Source organism: Peromyscus maniculatus, chromosome 21 (assembly GCF_049852395.1).
Source record: "Peromyscus maniculatus bairdii isolate BWxNUB_F1_BW_parent chromosome 21, HU_Pman_BW_mat_3.1, whole genome shotgun sequence".
NCBI classification, from domain to species: Eukaryota; Metazoa; Chordata; class Mammalia; order Rodentia; family Cricetidae; genus Peromyscus; species Peromyscus maniculatus.
In genome coordinates, this window is record NC_134872.1 from 6700671 (window position 1) to 6718049 (window position 17379).

At 47.2% G+C, this 17379-nt stretch overlaps 1 protein-coding gene across 2 annotated transcripts in view; it reads right to left on the reverse strand.

Annotated features, from left to right (window-relative positions):
* Window positions 1-2786: 2786 nt before the first annotated feature.
* Window positions 2787-17379, reverse strand: part of Srpk1 (SRSF protein kinase 1) — a 43394-nt gene continuing 28801 nt past the window's right edge. For both annotated transcript variants that reach the window (XM_076558383.1, XM_076558384.1), the window contains 5 exons: window positions 17018-17118; window positions 12757-12864; window positions 10857-10926; window positions 7519-7611; window positions 2787-5046 (listed from right to left, as the gene is read on the reverse strand). In XM_076558383.1, the coding sequence (XP_076414498.1) occupies window positions 4862-5046; window positions 7519-7611; window positions 10857-10926; window positions 12757-12864; window positions 17018-17118 (557 nt within the window). In that variant the 3' untranslated portion in view covers window positions 2787-4861. The remainder of the gene's footprint in view (window positions 5047-7518; window positions 7612-10856; window positions 10927-12756; window positions 12865-17017; window positions 17119-17379) is intronic.

Genomic DNA, 17379 nt, shown 5'->3' on the forward strand with positions numbered 1-17379 from the left:
GGGCAGGCTCCACTCCTGAACGCTCACTTTTGCTGACCTCGGAGCACTGAGAGCAGGGCCTACCTTGTCCATTTCCAAGCCAGCCAACCTCCTCTCTACCCAACAAAAATCTGTCTCCGAAGCACAGAAGAGCAGCTGCACTTCCCGAGAACAGCCAAGTTCTCTACTCGGAGCAAGGCTTACTGCACTGAAAATAGCAAAGTAGACCCAATTAGCAAAGGGAGAACGGAGGATGAGAATCCATGGGGCTCTGTGCGATAGAAGCCCTCTGCTCTTTACAAGGAACGGTCATGTGTGTCCACACAGAACTGATTCCAAAGCAAACTTCCTTGCTTAGAATCTTAAAACTTGTTACAAAGTGGGTGTGGGTGGGTGGCAGAAACAACCTGGTCTACATGAGTTTCCGGGCAGCCAGCAAGACCCTGTCTCAATAAACAAAAACTCCTAAAACAAAACCAACCCTCTGGGTTTAATTATCTCCATGTTTCTGTAGGAGATTGTATGCTCTATGTAAAAACCCACCTCCAGCCTTGGGAAATCTCAGTGGCTGCAAAGCAACCACCCTCTTCAGCAGGCTCAGACTTCCTCACTTCATCAATGCTCTCCAGAGTGGAGTCCCCAGGCTTCTCCGGTGTCGGAGGCCTTATTTCGGAGCTCACACGAGTCCAGGCACTAATTTCAGCATTTTCCTCATCAAGCTGAACACTTGCAAGGACTCAGAAGTTAAGAAAACAACACAAAGTCGGGTGGTGGTGGTGGTGGCACACATTCTTTACTCCTAGCACTTGGGAGGCAGAGGTAGGAGGATCTCTGTGAGTTCAAGGCCAGCCTGGGCCACAGAGTGAGTTCCAGGACAGCCAGAGATACACAGAGAAACCCTGTTTCAACAAACTCCCCAACACAAACAAAATCCTAACAACACAAAACAAAAACTCAATACGCCAGATAAATCTGATAGGCTGGGTTGGGCTACAGACTCCGCAAGGGGAGTCTCTGTGGACAACTGCCTTTTCTGAGATGGCAAGACGTTTGCCCCCAAACATTGGCTTTCCAGGCTCTACACTTACCAGAGGCTTGGCGGGAGTCACGGCTGGCCATCTGGTAATGCACTGGTTTGCTGCATCACATAGGTCACTTTCTAGTGTGGACACAGCAGCCTCACTGTGCAGCCTAGGCTAGCATCAAATCTCTAGCAATCCTCCTGCTTCAGCCTCCTGAGTCCTGGGACGATAGGTGTGCATTGCTATGCCCACCTACAGCACAAAACAACCCTGTGTACTTCATGGGTACCTGAAAAAGGACTTTCTATGACCAACACCACAAATGCCATAAATGTAAGGCAAAAGGCAAATTAAAGTCCTAACCAAGCCATTAAAAAAAGAAAGCACTCCAGGGTAGACATGATGGCTCAGGGGTGAACGTGCCTGCCTTGACAGCCTCAGGACAGGAGATCATGTACAAGAACCAATTCCCAAAAGTTGTCTTCCTACCCCACATATGCATGTGCATATACACTGGCAGGTGAGAATTTTTAAAAATTACTTTTATGTGTATTAGTGTTTTGCCGGCATATATGTCTGTGTGAGGGTGTCAGTCCCCTGGAACTGGAGTTACAGTTGTCAGCGGCCATGTGGAGGCTGGGAATTGAGCCTGGGTCCTCTGGAAGAGCAGTCACTGCTCTTAACCACTGAGCCGTCTCTCCGGCCTCCCAAGTAAGAAGTTTAAAGAAACCAGGAAAGCCCTCCAAAGGAAACCTGAGTAGGTCTAGGAACGGTAGCACCCACCTTTAATCCTAGCTCTTGGGAGGCCAGGCTGGTCTACATAATGAGTTCTGAGACAGCTAGATACATATTGAGATCCTGTCCCAAATTCTCCATCCCCCCAAAAGAAACCCAAATTTAAGGGAATAATAAAACATGTCAGTGGCCAATGAAACCTCTAAGTTTTCAATCTCACCAGTACCCAACAAGTCATCAAGAAGGACACATGCTTTCCTGGGAGAAACCAGGCACAGGCTTATAATACAGCACAGCATGTCTAAGAATAAAGCTCAGAGGTGGAGTACTGGCCTAGCAGGTGCCAGGGCCCTGGGTTCGACTTCAGCACAGCAAACAGTAAGACTCCAACAAAGGGCTCAACAGGCTGTCCCAAGAAACTGCCTAGCCCTTCTCTGGCTGTTACCAGAGGCCTTACTAAGTGCTTCTTCTGGCTGCTGAGGTGAGGTCTCTAGGAACTTAGCACAGAGAGGGAGTAGATCAGGCAGGAACATTGGACCCTAAGTGGCTCACCAGAAAAGGTTGCAGTGTGTATGTTAGTCATTTGAGAAGATCAGAAGGGCAGTACAAAACCTTCACACGGACAGGAAAAGGCCACTGTGGGCAAGAACGTGTGTATGCGCACACATGCGCACACACACCTGAGAGGTGGCCAGACTGGCACTATGTACCTTCCTCTGTTGCTTAATTTTTGGCAGACAGGGTCTCACTGAACCTGGAGCTCCACAGACTGAGCCTAACAGGCTGGCCCGCAAGCTCCAGGGATCCTGTTAGCATCCCCTCAAAGGTCATGGTTTTGATTTCAATGTTCACACCTGGTCTTTTTTTTTGTGGGGCTTATGTGGCAATTACTGACTGAACCATCTCCCCAGCTCCTGGATGTAGGAAATAACTTTCTTACAACTTTCCAAAGTACACGCTAATTCAAACCCACAAGAGTGTCTTATTTCTTTATTGTATATTTAGTTAACTGCTTGGGCAACAAAGATAAGAAACTTCTGGAGACAAGCAGGTTATTAAATACTCTGTTTATTGTTCTGCATTTGTAAGGACACAAACAATGCACGCAGTAGAAAGAATATAAAACATATCAGGACTTATTCCTAACCAAGAGCCAACAGCAGCCCTCCAGTGAGACCTGGCCTCCACAGCATCCACTGTGCTCAGCCAAGCTCAGGAGGCCGTGGATGGACAGACAGCTCCTGCTGCCGCCTCCTCCAGCTCTCCCAGGTCCTCTGGCTCCTTAGTGATGGGGGAAAGCCCTTATTGGTGGGACTTATTTCCAAAGTGAAGTTCCAGGTTCTCCCCCCATTAAAATTCCCCATGGTATCAATGATTAAAATAGGCCTGCTGTTGGCTTGTTTCCTGGTCATACCACCTTAATGTCGCTAGGATGCCTGTGATCCCGCAACTGTGATTTGCTGAGAAGCAGTTTCAGGTAGGTCTGTCTGCTATTGCTTTAGATGTCAGTACAGTTGACAACCCAGAGTGGATTAGAACTGATGGAGGGTTCCCTGCCGTACGCGATGTCATCTGCTCTCTTGTTCTGGATAGGTGCATAGATAGCCTGACTTACAACTCTTTCTACAGGAACAGGCCTGGTGCCAGGAGTAACCAATCCAGAGCCAATGCCTGGCTGGCCAGCTCCTCAGGTGAAGCTGATGAGTTACATGAGCCTGCTCACTCGTGAGCCAAGCATGAGGTGACTCTCCAGTCTCACACACAGGAAGGAGGCAGCTTGCTAGGAGAGCCTTGGCTTGCACTTCCGTGGCCTTCTTCAAGTTAGAAACTGAGCTGTTTCCGGAGAGTGCGGTATCAAGACCCACTTGGTCCTCGATAGATTATCAAGCAGCCTTTCCAGGACCCCAGTCCTGCCCTCTTCTGAGGCTCACTTCACCCTGGGAAAAAGTAATGTTTGGGTGATCAAGTTTATGAGGTTGAGCCTAAAACAAAATTCAAAAGCCTTTTTGCATTAAGAAGAAAAAGCCTCAAGTACATTTCAATCATCTCAAAACTGACATTACACAAGGAAATAGCAGCATAAGACGGCTAACATCAAAACCAACAGGGAAAAGAAAACTGCCTCCCCCTCCCCTTGGTTCCTCACCCAGGGTTTCATTAGAGACCCCGAGCCTCTGAGAAATGAGAACAGCAAAGCCACATGGAGAAACTGCATCAAGGGCAGGAATCGGGCAAGGCAGGAAAAGCTGTGAATGGAAGCCAAGAGCTGTCTGGGAAGGACTTGGAATGTGGGAACACTCCCCAGACTGTACAGCTCTGAAACCCACATCTCCCGTCTGGATCACCCCCATGTTCTAGTTACAAAACAGTAAACTCAGGCTGAGCAAGCCAAGTGCCAGCAGGGCGTTCAAAGCGGGGAGTGTGGTCCAAGCGACTGCTTGGGGCAACAGAAGACACACAGAAAGGACTAAGGACTATATGCACAACACCTGAGACTCTTCGGAAAGATTCACTGGTTGTTTTGTTTACAGTAAAAATCAGAATCAAAATTCCAAGAACTTAGTTATGAGAGGACGAGAGAAATCTGACAGTGCTTCAACAGTGATAAACTGGTACCCAAATTTGTTGCTCATCGAAAAATGTAGCTTAAAAGTCGCAGGGAAAAAAAATGTGACCATAGAAAACACAGAAGAATCCAGGAAGATGCCACAGCCTGGATAGAGCATGTTTAATGTCTCTGCTATCCACAGAATCCACACCCTCCCTCCTCACCCTAGTGCTGGCAGCGGGGTGTGCATTAGAAAACCTGACTCTTAGAGCCAGGGCTAAAAAGGATGGGCTCACGGATCTTCACAGCTCTTTTTAGAGAGGGCAGGGCAGAGGGTGAGGCTGTTCCTACTTGGAGTCTTTGGCAGAGCCCAACTAAGGCCAAATTCACCTAGGATGCCCAGTGGCTGTGGGGATTTCCACAGGGTCAAGGAAGCAAACCCAAATGAACATGTTGGATTAAAAAAAAATTAGAAACCCTTGAAGAAAGAGCTTCACCCTGAAAAGGGAAAAGGGAAAGTCTCGGAGGGGAGGGCCGGAGGGTAAGCCTGATGAGCTCTGCTGCAGTGCAGGAGGCCTTAGGAGTTCAGCCAAGGGTGCCGCAGACACTCAGCAGCAGTGGCTCTCTTCTCAGGGACGAGCTCCAACATGGGCAGCAGGAAATCTGTGAAGCCGGCAGCCTCCTCCTGAGGCCACTCATACTTCTCCACCAAAACCTCCAGAAGGCCCCAAGGCTTCAGCTTGGTGATGTGTTTCAGGTCACCTGTGTGTGGGGAGACAGCACAAGGCTCACAGTCCAGTCTCCTGGCGCGCTCAAGCATGCTATGAGCAACTGGTAGTCTCTTCTACAGTCCAACAGTCTACCTAGCACGTGCTGCTTCTAAAGGAGGCAACGGTTTACAAACAAGAAGCTAACAGCATGACAAACAGATCTAGAGATGTGGCCTCAGTGGCACCACTTGGAATGCTCAGTCAAATTGCTCCTAGGCACTGACCTTGTCCCTTCAACAAATGGTGCTCAGATCACACCAAGCCTTGGGAGCCCGGCCGGCCCACAACCACCGAGCTGTATGCAGTTTTCAGACGTTTTCTGGAGGTACCTGTCTTGCTATGTTGCCCAGACTAACCTTGAAATCCTGGGTTTCAGTCTGAGGCCCCGCCTTGAGTGAGGAACTTAGGAAGTACAACACAATCTGCTAACCGTCTTATTAAGAGAGAACCCAGAGCAGACACTGGGGTGAACTCTGAGAGATCAGAGGAACAGCATGAGCCACAGCCAACCTCACCCTGACAACTCCTCAGCCGATCCTGTTTCCACGAATCCTTAGACTGAGGGCCTCTCTTTTAAGATAGTGAGTGTTCCTGTTTCCTCTGACTGAGAGCTTCTGAGTCCTCACCCCAGAGGGTCTCAGTTGAACTGCTGCTAAAAGCTTCTAGTTCCTGGTCCTTGGGCCTTATGTACCTTCCGGCTTCCTGTCATCACTTCCTAGGACTAAAGGCCACCACTGCCTGGCTCCGTTTCCAGGGTGGCCCTGCACTCAGAGATCCAGATGGATCTCTGCCTCCCAACTGATAGGATTAAGGGTGTGTGCCACCACTGTCTGGCCTCTATGCCTAATCTAGTGGCTGGCTCTGTCCTCTGATCCCCAGGTAAGTTTTATTTGTTAGAACACAAAATATCATACAGCCCCTTTTTTTAGTCTAAAATAGTTATATTTATATATATATATATAAACTATATATAATAAGTATATATAATATATACAGTCAAGAATTATATTAACAATGTCCAGTCCATTAACATTTGACAAATTCAGACAAAATATTCATTATTTATCCTATTTTGGTGAGTCCAATACAATATTGTATACAATATACAAAAACCCGGTTGGGGATTTAGCTCAGTGGTAGAGTGCTTGCCTAGCAAGCCCAAGGCCCTGGATTCGGTCCTCAGCTCTGGAGAAAAAAATAAAACAAAACAAAAAACCAAAATAACAAAAATCCAATCCAATGTAAAATATTTAAAACTAGTAGTTGCCTTTTAAAAGTAGATTCAATAATCTTCCTTTTTGATCTTATCACATCTATATTTAAGATCTTCCCCGGATAAATGCTAAAAACCCTTTCCACATGATGAGACTGGCGATCTTTTTCTTTCGAAGGCCATGCATGCCATGATTGACTTTGCACACAGGAAGGACCCTTAAGAGCAATATCCTGTTTTCCAGCTCAGAAGGTTTCATCTTTCTAAGGACCCTCCCGCCCAGGTTCCTCAGCACTGTTACCAGCTAAGGAAAAGGTACACGGGCACAGAGACAACAGACCAGACCTCCAGACCCTTCGAGGGTCACTTTCCACCTCAGCTTCATCTTCTGTTTGTTTGTTTTTCCAGACAGGGTCTCCCTGTGTAGCTTTGGTGCCTGTTCTGGAGCTCGCTCTGTAGACCAGGCTAGCCTCGCATATACGCCACCGCTACCTGGCCAGTTTCATCTTTGATGTCTGAAGAAATCCAGACTCAAGGCTCGTGCCTATAACCCAGTCCTGAGGAGGCTGGGCAGGAAGAGTGCCTGAGTCTGAGGAGGTGAGAGCTGCCCCAGGCTACACAACCCGACTAGATACTGTCTAGAGAGTGCCGAAGACATCATCAAGCTCCTCTTCCAACTACCATAGCATCCATCCCCTTACTCCTTGTTCTGCTGTTTTGAGATGGGTCCTTGCGGTGAAGCCTAGGCTGGACCTGAGGAACCCCTGCCTGCCTCGGTCTCCTAAGGACTGGGACTAGAGATCCAGTGCACAACATCCCAAGCTCCGAACGGCATAAACAGGCCTGCAGTGTTGTCAGTCTCTATGGACAATGTGCTCAGACATTCATGGGATGCAGAGGGAGAGGGGACAGTGTCCTTGCCCACAGAGGCTTTGGTTACTAGAAGTGCATGCTCTGAAGCACTGGACCATCCCTCCCGCCCCCACTGTTTTTACGTAGGGGTGGTGGGGGCATGCACCTCTAATCACCTGGAAGACAGGGAAGACACCACCCAAAACCAAACCCAGCCCAACAGTGCGGCTGTGCTGAGCTCCTGCCCATACCATTCAGCACTTGCTAAGCCACACTGGGTATCCAGGGTATCCTACTCAGCTTTCTGCAGATCTGGGGGACAAGGGCCCAGATGTACTCACTTTCTAACCTTAGACACTGTTACCCTTTAATGACTGGGAACAAACACATTCGTTTTACCTTTTTTGGTGAAAAATTCCTTGGAATATTTTCCTGCCACAATGAGCTTGCGAGGCACCTTTCCCAGCAGTTCTATGATCAAGGCGATGTGGTCTGCGTGTGCAGGTATTCAAGGGAAAGAAGAGAACAGGGATGACACACGTGATTCTCACACAGCACACACACACACACACCCTTAGGGCACTGCACACTTGCTTCCTGTCCGAAAGCAGAAGAAATGGACTCTATCTAACGCAGGGTCCAGTTCCACGACAAGCACCTCACACCGCTCCAGGCAGCCCGGAGTGCGGACCAGAGTCAACCTTGGGACGAGAGGCTCTGCTTCCTCAAGCTTGTCCACCTGAGACTGAGAAGTCCCCTGACTATTTCCAACTGTGGCCAAAGGGCCTTGGAATCTTGCCTATCAGCAGCAGCACTCGCCAGGTGGCCTGAGATAGAAACAAGACCCAGAGAATCAAGGTGAAGCGGTAAACATGGCTTTCCACGAATAGCACTTCCAAGGGTCAGCGGGTTCAAGTGACAACGAATAAAACCCAGGTGTCCAGGGGAGACTGAGAAGATCACAAATGACCTGGGGTCCTGCTTGCCTAACTACAAGCTTGCTCAGTTGAGGCTGATCTACAGCTTTACTTTAGGCCATAAACCTCAGTCTGGGGGTTCTTCAAGCAGAGGAAACAGCACGTCAGCATTAGCTAAATAATGGCACACACAGGCCACAGCTCTGAGAGCCCAACAGCAGCACAGCAGCGGGGTGCTGACGGAGGGGGGCACATCGAGACCTCTCATGTATTTGCTAGGGAAGGTCCCACTCCATGTATTCTGCAGCACACTTTATCAAGACAAAGTGCATAAAGAGATACAACAGGGAATCTGAGAGCCCCACAAACCCGCAGCTCTTCTAAGACAGCAGTTCTCAACCTTCCTAACACAGCGACCCGTTAATACAGCTCCTCACGTGGTGGTGAGCCCAGCCGTAAAATTATTATCATTACCATTATCTTTATTTATTTATTAATTCACTTATTTTTTTTTTTTTTTTTTTTTTTTTTTTTTTTTTTTGGTTTTTCGAGACAGGGTTTCTCTGTGTAGCTTTGGTGCCTTTCCTGGAACTCACTTGGTAGCCCAGGCTGGCCTCGAACTCACAGAGATCCGCCTGCCTCTGCCTCCCGAGTGCTGGGATTAAAGGCGTGCGCCACCACCGCCCGGCTAATTCACTTATTTTTGTTTGTTTGTTGAGACAGGGTTTCTCTGTGTGGCCCTGGCCATCCAACTCACTCTATAGACCAGGCTGGCCTTGAACTCACAGAGATCCGACTGCTGGGATTAATGGTGTTCACCATGACCGCCCAGGCATAAAGTTATTTTCATTGCTACTTCATGACTAATTTTGCTACTGTTATGAATCATAATGTAAATATCTGGTATGCAGAAAATCTGATGTGGCCCCTGTGAAAGGATCTTTTGACCCCCAAAGGGGTGGAAACCCACAGGTTGAGAATTGCTGTTCTAAGAGAATGAAAGTGAGCAACAAGCAGGACAACCATTGTGGACAGTGAATCATCACGGAACCTTCTACCAAAAGGTGTGTGCTGCGACATGTACACAGGAAACACACCCTACCTGTACTGAGCGAAACACACAGGCTCGTGACTATTCAACTGCTCAGCATATTACCTGCCATTTTCTACAGTACTTAGGAATCTTAGCAAGATGCACTGACACCGTCTATTAATATCCAAAGGGAGCCACACCACCCAACAGAGGGCATCCTAACCAGGTTGCACAGATCACAAGGCCAAGAGCAAAGCACGGCAGTGGAAGGCCCACTCTTCACAGGTGTCAGTCATGCTGCCAGCGCCTGCTCAAGTACTGACTGCTCACCAGCCCTGCAAACCCACTGCTGTGAACCCAGCAGACACAAGAGGCCAACCGTGTCCCTCATCCTCGTCCCTTTTATTCACCCAGGAACCTGGCTGTCAGGCTGGCAAAACCCGATGTGCCCTGCTGTCTTTCCCATGCCCTTGGATGGAGCATCTGACAGTGTGGGCCTTTCCTACAGGGCCACAACATTTAAACCCACTATATTTTAATTAAAAATGGAATTCTGGCCGGGCGGTGGTGGCACATGCCTTTAATCCCAGCACTCGGGAGGCAGAGGCAGGTGGATCTCTGTGAGTTCGAGGCCAGCCTGGGCTACCAAGTGAGTTCCAGGAAAGGCGCAAAGCTACACAGAGAAACCCTGTCTCGAAAAACAAAACAAAAACAAAAAAAAAAAAAAAAAAATGGAATTCTGGGGCTGGAGAGATGGCTCAGAGGTTAAGAGCATTGGCTGCTCTTCCAGAGGTCCTGAGTTCAATTCCCAGCAACCACATGATGGCTCACAACCATCTGTAATGAGATCTGGTGCCCTCTTCTGGCCTGCAGGCAAAACACTGTATACATAATAAATAAATAAATCTTAAAAACAACAACAAAAAATGGAATTCTGTACAAAATAAAAGGAAATCAATATACTTTCTAGAAAAGGGAAATGCTAAATGTTAAAGAGGATAGTCTCTGCCTCCAAGTGTTACAGATTAGATTAAAACGACTGACCTCCAAATCAACATGGAGGCATAAATAGATGGGTCAAATTTAAACTGTGGGAAAAGTCATTGATCTTTAAAGGAAGACAAGTAGATGCTGAAACCAACCAACCCCCCCACCCAAAGCTGGCAAGTAAGTTCTAACCAACTGTGGACTGTCAGAGCTCTTTAGTATTTCTTTCTTTTAAAAAAAAGGATAGCCAGGCAGCAGTAGCGCATGCCTTTAATCCCAGCACTCGGGAGGCAGAGCCAGGTGGATCTCTGTGAGTTCGAGGCCAGCCTGGTCTACAGAGTGAGTTCCAGGACAGGCATCAAAGCTACACAGAGAAACCCAGTCTCGGGGAAAATACAAACAAACAAAAAAACACCAAAAGGTGATCTCATATAGCCCAGGCTGGCCCGGAACCCACTCTAAGGATGAGGATGACCCTGAAGCTCCTGCAGATAGTCAAGTACTTCAGCAACTGAGCCTGGTGTCTTCTGTGTCTGACCCTGATACAGGAGGTCACGCTTATTTGTAAACATTTTCAGAAAGGGTCTCAAGGGGTAGCCTAGGCTGCCCATGATGCTGTGGTCTTCCTGCGTGTTTCCTTAGTGCTGGGATGCCATCACTGTCCCACTCAGCTTTACATCAGCTCCATCTCTCCTCTTCCAGGGTCTTACACACTCCTCGCACAGTAACAAAGAGCTCTGGTGCCACCAGTTACCAGTGGAACGCAGAACTGCCCCACGAGGCAGCTGGGAGAGACTCACCTTCATCTCGAGTGTAATCCTCCCCCGAATGAGGCTCAAACAAATAGTCGCCGGTGGCCAGTTCAAAGGCCTGGAAAGAGACAGCACATGAGGGAAGGCACCACAGGAATGCCGTCTTTGCGAGGCCCACTGCTGTCTGACCCTAACACTAGATGACCATTTGAAAATGTCTACAATTATTCTGAAGGACAGACGTGCAGTAATAAAATGGAGGGAAGAAAAAACAATCATCAGTTAGCACTGATGTTGGGATATCCCCGAGTAAAAGCAACCCAAGAAACCAAAGCTGAAACAAACAAGAAAATGGAAAAGGAGACCACAGAACACAAACCAGAGTGGAGATGACCGGGCAGGAGTGAGCGGCGGATAACAATGCAGTTTGCATTTCAACAACACAAGAGGTTCCGAACATTCCTCAAGACAATGCTTCAGCTGGGCAGTCATGACACACACTTTAACCTCCAGCACTCAAGAGGCAAAGGCAAGCGGATCTCTCTATTAGATACAGAGTGAGATCCAGGACAGCCAGCACTGTAACACAGAGAAACTCTGCCCTGAAAAACCAACCAAATCATCCACAGGAAACACAGGATCCAAGCTGGATTTTCCTTATGAATTCTGTGTGTTGACTGTGTTGACAACTCTCAGGGGTTGGTTCTTTCCAACCATGCACGTCTCTGGGTTTGAACTTGGGCTGTCAGCTTTGAACATAGGTTCAAACTTCACCAACTGAGCCAGATTGTGACCCAAAGTTCTCAGTGTTGTAGCCACCAAGAAACTGTATGAAATGACAGACATGCTAATGCCTCAGATTTTACCATGACATTCTGTACCCCAGAGATATGAACCCCTTATATGACACTGTCCTCCTCCAGGCCCTGAGTTTCTCTCTGTGGACAGCAAAGGCACAAGTGGGTATTAGGGAGTCCATGTACAAATCATGGAAGAGCAGCTCCCTCCTGTGTTGGAATTTGATATCATCTAGAAATGGAATCCACACCTCAGATTACAGAACACTGAGATTTTCTTAATTTCAATGTTTAACAAAAAAATGTATGTATGTGTGTAGCCCAGGATGGTCCTGGATTCTTGGCAATCCTCCTGCCTCACAAGACATAGCAAATCCTCTCCTTTGTAAGTCCTACTTTGTCACACTTTGATCCTGTGGGACTAATGAAATCACAATTAAGATGCGAACACTTGACATACAAGGACCTTCCCTAGTGGTGACAGTCCAACAAGAGAGTGGCCTCCCAAACTCTTTTCTAAGTCTGGCCTTGATCTGTACCCTTGGTAACAAAAGGCCAAGTTAGCGCTCTCTGAGGGGTTGTGGGGACTTTGGTCAGAAGTTGACTTGGAAAAGACAGGCCCTGAGAGTACTGTGCAAAGCCAAAGCCCTAATACAGGAACAATGTCTTGAACTTGTCTATTCTGGGTGGTCAGCGCCTTTGTGAGCCCAAAATACACGTCCACAGAACAATGGTGTCTGCTGGCTTGGAGCTGACAAGACAGACTGTGGTAATGGACAGTTCCAGTCAAGAGAACGCATCTCTAGGTGATTGGGCTTCACACCCTGAGTGACAAAGATGTCCATGGAGCTTCGGAACAGCAGAGAACCCAAGCCTTTCCAGGGGTGTCCCTAGTCTGAAAACACCAGTCATTTACCAATACGCAAGCACTAACGTCCCAGAACAATTCAGACACATACTCAGGAGGGTTTCTGTCAAGTCCCTGGTGAACAGCTGTGTGTTACTTCGAAAATAGGGCAGGTAGGCTTACCATGCATGCAGTGCCCCAGAAGTGGGCAGGTAGGCTTACCATGCATGCAGTGCCCCCCAGATGTGGGCAGGCAGGCTTACCATGCATTCAGTGCCCCCCAGATGTGGGCAGGTAGGCTTACCATGCATGCAGTGCTCCAGATGTCAGCCGGCGTGTTGTAGCCAGATCCTATTAGAACTTCCAAAGATCGATATTGCCTTGTCTGGATATCTTCAGTGAAATGCTTGTGCTGAGAAATTCAATGAGCGGAGAACTCATTTAATAGTCATCTATTTTTACAAAGGAACAACTCAAGAGTTGCTTAATAATGGAGACTAAGTTGTTTAAAAAACTTCCCCTTAGCTTACTTCACAAGTACCATTTTCATGCTTTTAGCCCTGAAACAATTCTGCCTTCCTGCTACTCCAAACAACTTTTTAAAACTGATGAGCCTTAAATTATTTTTATTATTATTATTTATTTATTTAGAGACAGAGTTTCTCTGTGTAGCCCTGGTTGTCCTAGAGCTCACTATGTAGTCCAGGCTAATCTCGAACTCAGATCTGCCTGCCTTTGCCTCTGAGTTCCGAAATTAAAGGTGTGTGCCACCATCTCCTAGCTAATGGTGAATCTTAATTTAGTTTAGACATATAGATTTAGGAATAAAATTATTATCAAGAAATAAAAAATCAGAACCAGTGTGGTGGCACACATCTTTAATCCTAGCAGTTGGGAGGCAGAGGCAGGCAATCTCTGTTCAAAGCTAGCCTGGTCTACATGGTGGGTTCCAGGACAGCCAGGGCTACAATGAGATCCTGTTTCAAAAAGCAAAACAAAGAAACCCAAACCCAGCAAGCAAGCAAACAAAAAAATATACAGAAATATACAGAAGTACACACAAGAAGGGTCAGCAAGAGAGTTCCACAAGTAAGGGAGCCTGCCAGCAAGCATGGCGCTCTAAGCTGTATCTCTCAGACCCTCCTGGCAGAGAGAGAGAGAGAGAAACTGTCTCCTGCAAATTGTTCTCTGAACTCCATATATGTCGTGGCACACAGGTGCACACATGCAAGTTCCCATACAATAAAGATTTTAAAAAAAAAAAAAAGAGGAGAGGTATAATATGAAAACAAAGACTTGAGGTGAGCCCTGTATAGGAAACAAAATTCAAAATGTATTAAAACAGGAAGTGAATCCTGCAGGAGGCAGGGCACCAGACTAAGTGAGCAGAGAGCAAGGACCCCAGGGGAGGCACACCAGCAGAGCAGGCCTCCATGTCTGCTGAAGACAAACACAGCTAATGGCTACTGGACCAACAGGGGTGGGGGCGGGGCCTTCATGGACACTCATGAAAGAACAGGCAGATTTAAAAAACGAAAAGGCCAGGGCTGGTGAGAAGGCTCGGTGGGTAAGATGCCTGGCCGTCTTGGTTTCGTTCCCGGATGAAACATCACACAACGTGAGAACCAGGCACACTTCAGTGTCAAGTTCTCTCCAATTCCTGTAGTTTCTCCTGCTGTTGATTTCTAGTTTTATTTCATTGTGATACATCAAATTATTCCAAGTTATCTAGACTGTTAAGACTTGCTTTGTGTCCTAGTCTATCTATCTTAGAGACTAGTTAGTTCCACAGGCTGTGGAGAAGACTACACGATACATTCTGCAGCCTTTGGATGGACCATCTGTAGGTGTCTCTCAAGTGGGTTATTTGATTTTTGCCAGGCTGACGTGCCCACTGGTGAGTGACATACTGATTACCTACTACTTCTGGACTGATGGACTGTGAGGACCCTCCTGGCTTCTCACCAGATTCAAAGTCTATTTTGTCAGATGGCAAAACTGGAACTCTCTTCGCAGGTGCCATTTGCCTGGACACCTTTTCCCATCTTTCAATCTAAGGTCACACCTGTCTTTAATGCTGAGCAATCTTGGGGACCAAAATCCCTGTTGTCTGATCCAATCTGGCCATTTGTCTTTTACTTTAAAAATTCATGTTAGCCTGCCATGGTGGCGCATGCTTTTAATCCCAGCTCTCAGGAGGCAGAGGCAGGCGGATTTCTATGAATTCAAATCCTGGCTGGTCTCCATCGTGACTTCCTGGCTAGCTAAGGCTACACAGTAAGACCCTGCCTCAGGAAAAGACTCAGATTTTAAAAATTATCTTTTTAGGGACAGGAAAGATATCCAGTGGTTAAGAGCACTTGCTACTCTTGTAGACAACCTGCATTTGGTTCCCAGCACCCACATGGCAACTCATAGCCCAACCATCTGTAACTACAGCTGCAGGGTATTTGATGCCCTTTTCTGGCCTCCTCAGGCACTGGATGCACATACTACATGGACATACATGCACGCACGCGCGCACACACGCACACACACACTGTATGTGCACGTATGTACCTCCAAGTATGTGTCCATGGATAGGATGTAGGATGTTGGGTCCTCTGGAGATGGAGCTACATGTAGCTGTGATCTGTCTGATGTGGGTGCTGGGAATCGAACACAGGTCCTCTGTAAGCAATAACTGCTCTTCACTGTTGAGCTATCTCTCTATGACCTCATCTGTGTCTTTTCCTGGACCATTGAGACTATTACTATTCAGAGTATTTATTAAAAGGTATGCACTTTGTCAAAAGCTGTGTGCTTTTTTTATGTTGTTTCAAATGCTTTTGATGACAGTGTTATATTGCTTACCTTCAAAATATGTGTAATTATATATTTTTATTGGTGGTTTGTTTGCTAGGTGCTATCTTTCATACATAGTTAAGCAAGTTCTATCTTTTAAATTCATTTAACATACGAAATTCAGCTGGTTGTGTTGTGTCGTGAGTGCCCCAGTCACTTATTTCTGAGCTCTTGTGACGCTCTCTGTATGTGCGGTGTCTGAGCAGCTGTCCCCAAGTCAGGTCACACTTGTGGGACTGCTACTTTGTCATTTTGCTGGGCGGCAGTCAGCGGCCTTTCAGAAGCAAAATATGTCATTCCCAGCACTCCTGGCTTTAGAAGTTTCTTCTGGAAATCTGCTATCATTCTGCCATACCTGCTTTATTTATCTCCGTTATCAGTGTCCTGCTATTCCAATTCTGATGCACTCGGTATACTTTCTCTGTGGATTTTATTACAATACAGTGTGGCGAGACTTCTTCTGGTCCTGGCCCCAGGCTTCCTGTCTGCACTGTGATGGGGATGTTTCCTGCTCAGCCCCTGACAATGCTCTCTCTGCCTCTGGGGCAGAAGCCTTCTTCTCCCAGGTTCCCAGGTCCACTCTGGTCCTGTCTCCATCAGCCTGCAGGGAGGCGGCCTTCCAAAGAGCTTTCCTACCTCACTGTGCTCCTCACTGCCAGTGTTTTGTTTGTTGTTTTTTCTTTTTTCCCTTTGTTTCTCTAGGCAGGGTTTCTGTGTAGCCCTGGCTGTCCTCTCTAGACCAGACTGGTCTTGAACTCAGAGATCTGCCTGCTTTGCCCTCCAAGCACTGGGATTAAAGGTGTGCACCACCACCGCCCAGTATTTCATTTTGTTTCTTCAGTATTCTTGTCTTCTTGCTTTCCTGTTGAATCCCCCTTTCCCATCTGGTATTACTTAGAAAACAAATCGCTTCTGTGTGGCAATGGGTGCCGAAGGCAGAGAACACCTTAGGAGTCAGGTCTCCCCCGACCACGTGGTTTCCAGGCATTATTTGCAGGCTGTCAGCCTTATATGCTGAACCATCCGTATTGACTTATTTCATTCAGGTGTTTGTGTTGTCTTGGAATTCACTAGAAGTTGGTGTGTTCCTTGTCTGAACATACCAAGAACCACTCTTTTGAGGGTGTGGGATTTCATCTAATTCATGGTCACTGGAAGTCACTTCTGTGAGATCAGTCACGGAGGAGGGGAATGTTGTCTTGGTTTTTCAAGTTATTAGGTTTTTTGTTTGGGGCTTATTTTATGTGACTGAGAAGTGAGATCAAGCTGGGGCACATAGGGACCTGGACACTGCACTTACGCCACCCCCCCCCCCCCCCAGCTCAGAGATAAGTGACTGAGGCAGTCACGACAGGACACAGCCCACTGAATTTCATACCAAATGTTAAATGAATTTAAAAGGTTACAACTTTGAAAGCAAATGCTCTCTTTGAGAGTGGAGCTGTGGCTGGGGAGGAGAAGCAGTCTGGGCACCAAGGGTGTCCAAGTGAGTAAGGGTGAGAGATCACACAAGCCGGCCTGACGGAAGCTGAGTAACAGCCGAGTGAGGTGGGCCTGACATTATATCCTCCTTCCCATACGTTCGTAAATATATTGAGCTTCTCCAAAATAAAATTAAGAGAAATTGAAATAATCAGCAAAATACAGTACATAATTGCAGATGTCAGACTGACCTTCACCCAGTCATTTCAAAATACAGTAATAAAATAAGTGTAACTTACCACCCAGCAGGCATTCCCAAGATCAGCAATTTTCACTTTGAGTTTTTCTGCATTTTTTGGCTCAAGGGGATTAATAAGAAAATTTCCAGCAGTGAATTTTCCTACAGACAACAACCATTATCAATAAAAGTTTAATGAACACAAGATGCCCTAAGGGAAACAAAGGTCTCCAAGTCAAGGCTTAGACACCCCCACCCCCCAGGGAGCTTTCTCAGACTCCGGTTTCTAGAGGATGACTGGAATGCTCTGTACCTATGGCAAGTCAGCCACACCTGGACACACTGGAAGTAACGTGGACAACTGCTCCCTGGAGATGCTGCTCAGGGGTAGTTTTTGCCCAGAGTACACAGTGTGTCCCACAC